The 1648-nt window shown below is 35.3% G+C and overlaps 1 protein-coding gene across 1 annotated transcript in view; it reads right to left on the minus strand.

Annotated features, from left to right (window-relative positions):
* Positions 1-1648, minus strand: part of SLC9C2 (solute carrier family 9, member C2 (putative)) — a 100141-nt gene that overhangs the window by 50550 nt on the left and 47943 nt on the right. Inside the window, 2 exon segments of the mRNA XM_012657721.1 lie at positions 909-1097; positions 1558-1576. Coding sequence (XP_012513175.1) covers positions 909-1097; positions 1558-1576 — 208 coding nt within the window.

Below are 1648 nucleotides of genomic sequence, written 5' to 3' on the forward strand. Positions count from 1 at the left end.
TACATTTTGCCATCAAGGTTTACAGCAATTTTTTAAAAATGTTAAGCCTCCATAAATTCAATACATACTAATAGGCTTGTTTGATGTAATAAGAATTAAACAACAACAAAAAAAACAGATTGGCAAGTGAAACCGTATAAAGTTCCCAAGTTAGAAACTTACATAATGCAACTCCATTGGAAAGAAAGAAAGTAGGTGTAAGAGTTGAGACTGAAAATTTAAAAATCTCTCTTCAGAATCCAAACCAGAGCCATGCAAAGAAGGAGTAGTAATTGCTAAGGAGATTGAAGGCCATGGTAAAGTCCAATTCCATAGGCAGCCCGCTGTGTGACTGTGCGGTCATGGAGAAAATATTTTTGTCTCTGCACAGTTCAGGTGATATGAACAAGTTGAAACGCAGAGAACTTGTTTTTGGGTGACCCTGCTTCTAGTGGCACCAAGATTTTCATTCTTTCACTCAGCAAATATTTATGAAGCACTTACTTATGCCAGGCACGCTTCTAGAGCGATAGGTTGCATCAGTGACCAAAACAAAGACCCCTACCTCATGGAGAGTACGTACAACATACAGTAAACGGGTGATAAGCGCTTTGGGGAGAAAAATAGAAGTTAAGGAGGTGGAGGGGGATCAGGAGGATGGGGTGGAAATCTGGGGGTGTGGAGGGCGTTGCCATTTTACACAGCGTGGTCAGGGAAGGCTACTGTGACAATGTGAGATTTGAGCCATGACATGAAGAAGGTGACGGAATGAACCAAGTGGATACCTATTGGGAGAGTGCTATCCAATTTCTAGTCCAGAAAAAGAGACAGCTCCTTCCCTCATTTCTTTCAAAATAATGAGGTTTCTTAACTCATTTAACAAACAATGTAGGGAAAAAACCCTAATATTTAAAAATGTGAAGTCTTACCTTTAACATAGGAACAAATCTAATTATTCTCAAATATCCTAGTATTACTGTAAACTCAATAAGACCCAAGTTTTCTGGTCTCAATCTCACAAAGTATATACAAAAGACATCAACGATTCCAACAACCATAATTAAAAACTCCAAAATATTCCAAGGTTGTTGAAAATATCTCCTTTTCCAAATTATTATCTGTTTAGAAAACAAATAGATTGTATGTCATTTCATAGCACCTATACAGTGACGTGGGGGGAAAAAATCTACAAATTTAACAGCTAAGTCCTCAACTACACGTGAGTTATATTCCAAAGGTTGAGCTTTAAATTATTCATTTGGAAGCCTCCCAAAATTCTTTTTAATCTCCAATGTCAAAAATTATCATTTGATTCAAAATATATAATCTATAATGAAGCTAGAATGCTGAACACATTGATAAATAGCAGTAAACAGGTTCATTGCAATACTATTAATAATAAAGCATGAAAACAGTAATGCTAAGTCATCTTTGAAGAATTTATCCTAAGAAGTTGTTCTTATATTATGACAAGGACCTAGCAAACCAATTTGTTTTTATTCACTTATTTATTCCTTGCATTATTATAGAAAGTATTTGAGGGAAACATCCATGTCTGGATTTTCAATTCTCTTTTACCTGATGCTTGAGATTCTCTCTACTTTTATGATACTTATCTGATGTCCAAGACTGTGACTATTATACTGTTTTGTTATTAAACTCAGAAAAT

Source organism: Propithecus coquereli, unplaced genomic scaffold (genome assembly GCF_000956105.1).
Source record: "Propithecus coquereli isolate 6110/MARCELLA unplaced genomic scaffold, Pcoq_1.0 Scaffold56, whole genome shotgun sequence".
Taxonomy (NCBI): Eukaryota; Metazoa; Chordata; class Mammalia; order Primates; family Indriidae; genus Propithecus; species Propithecus coquereli.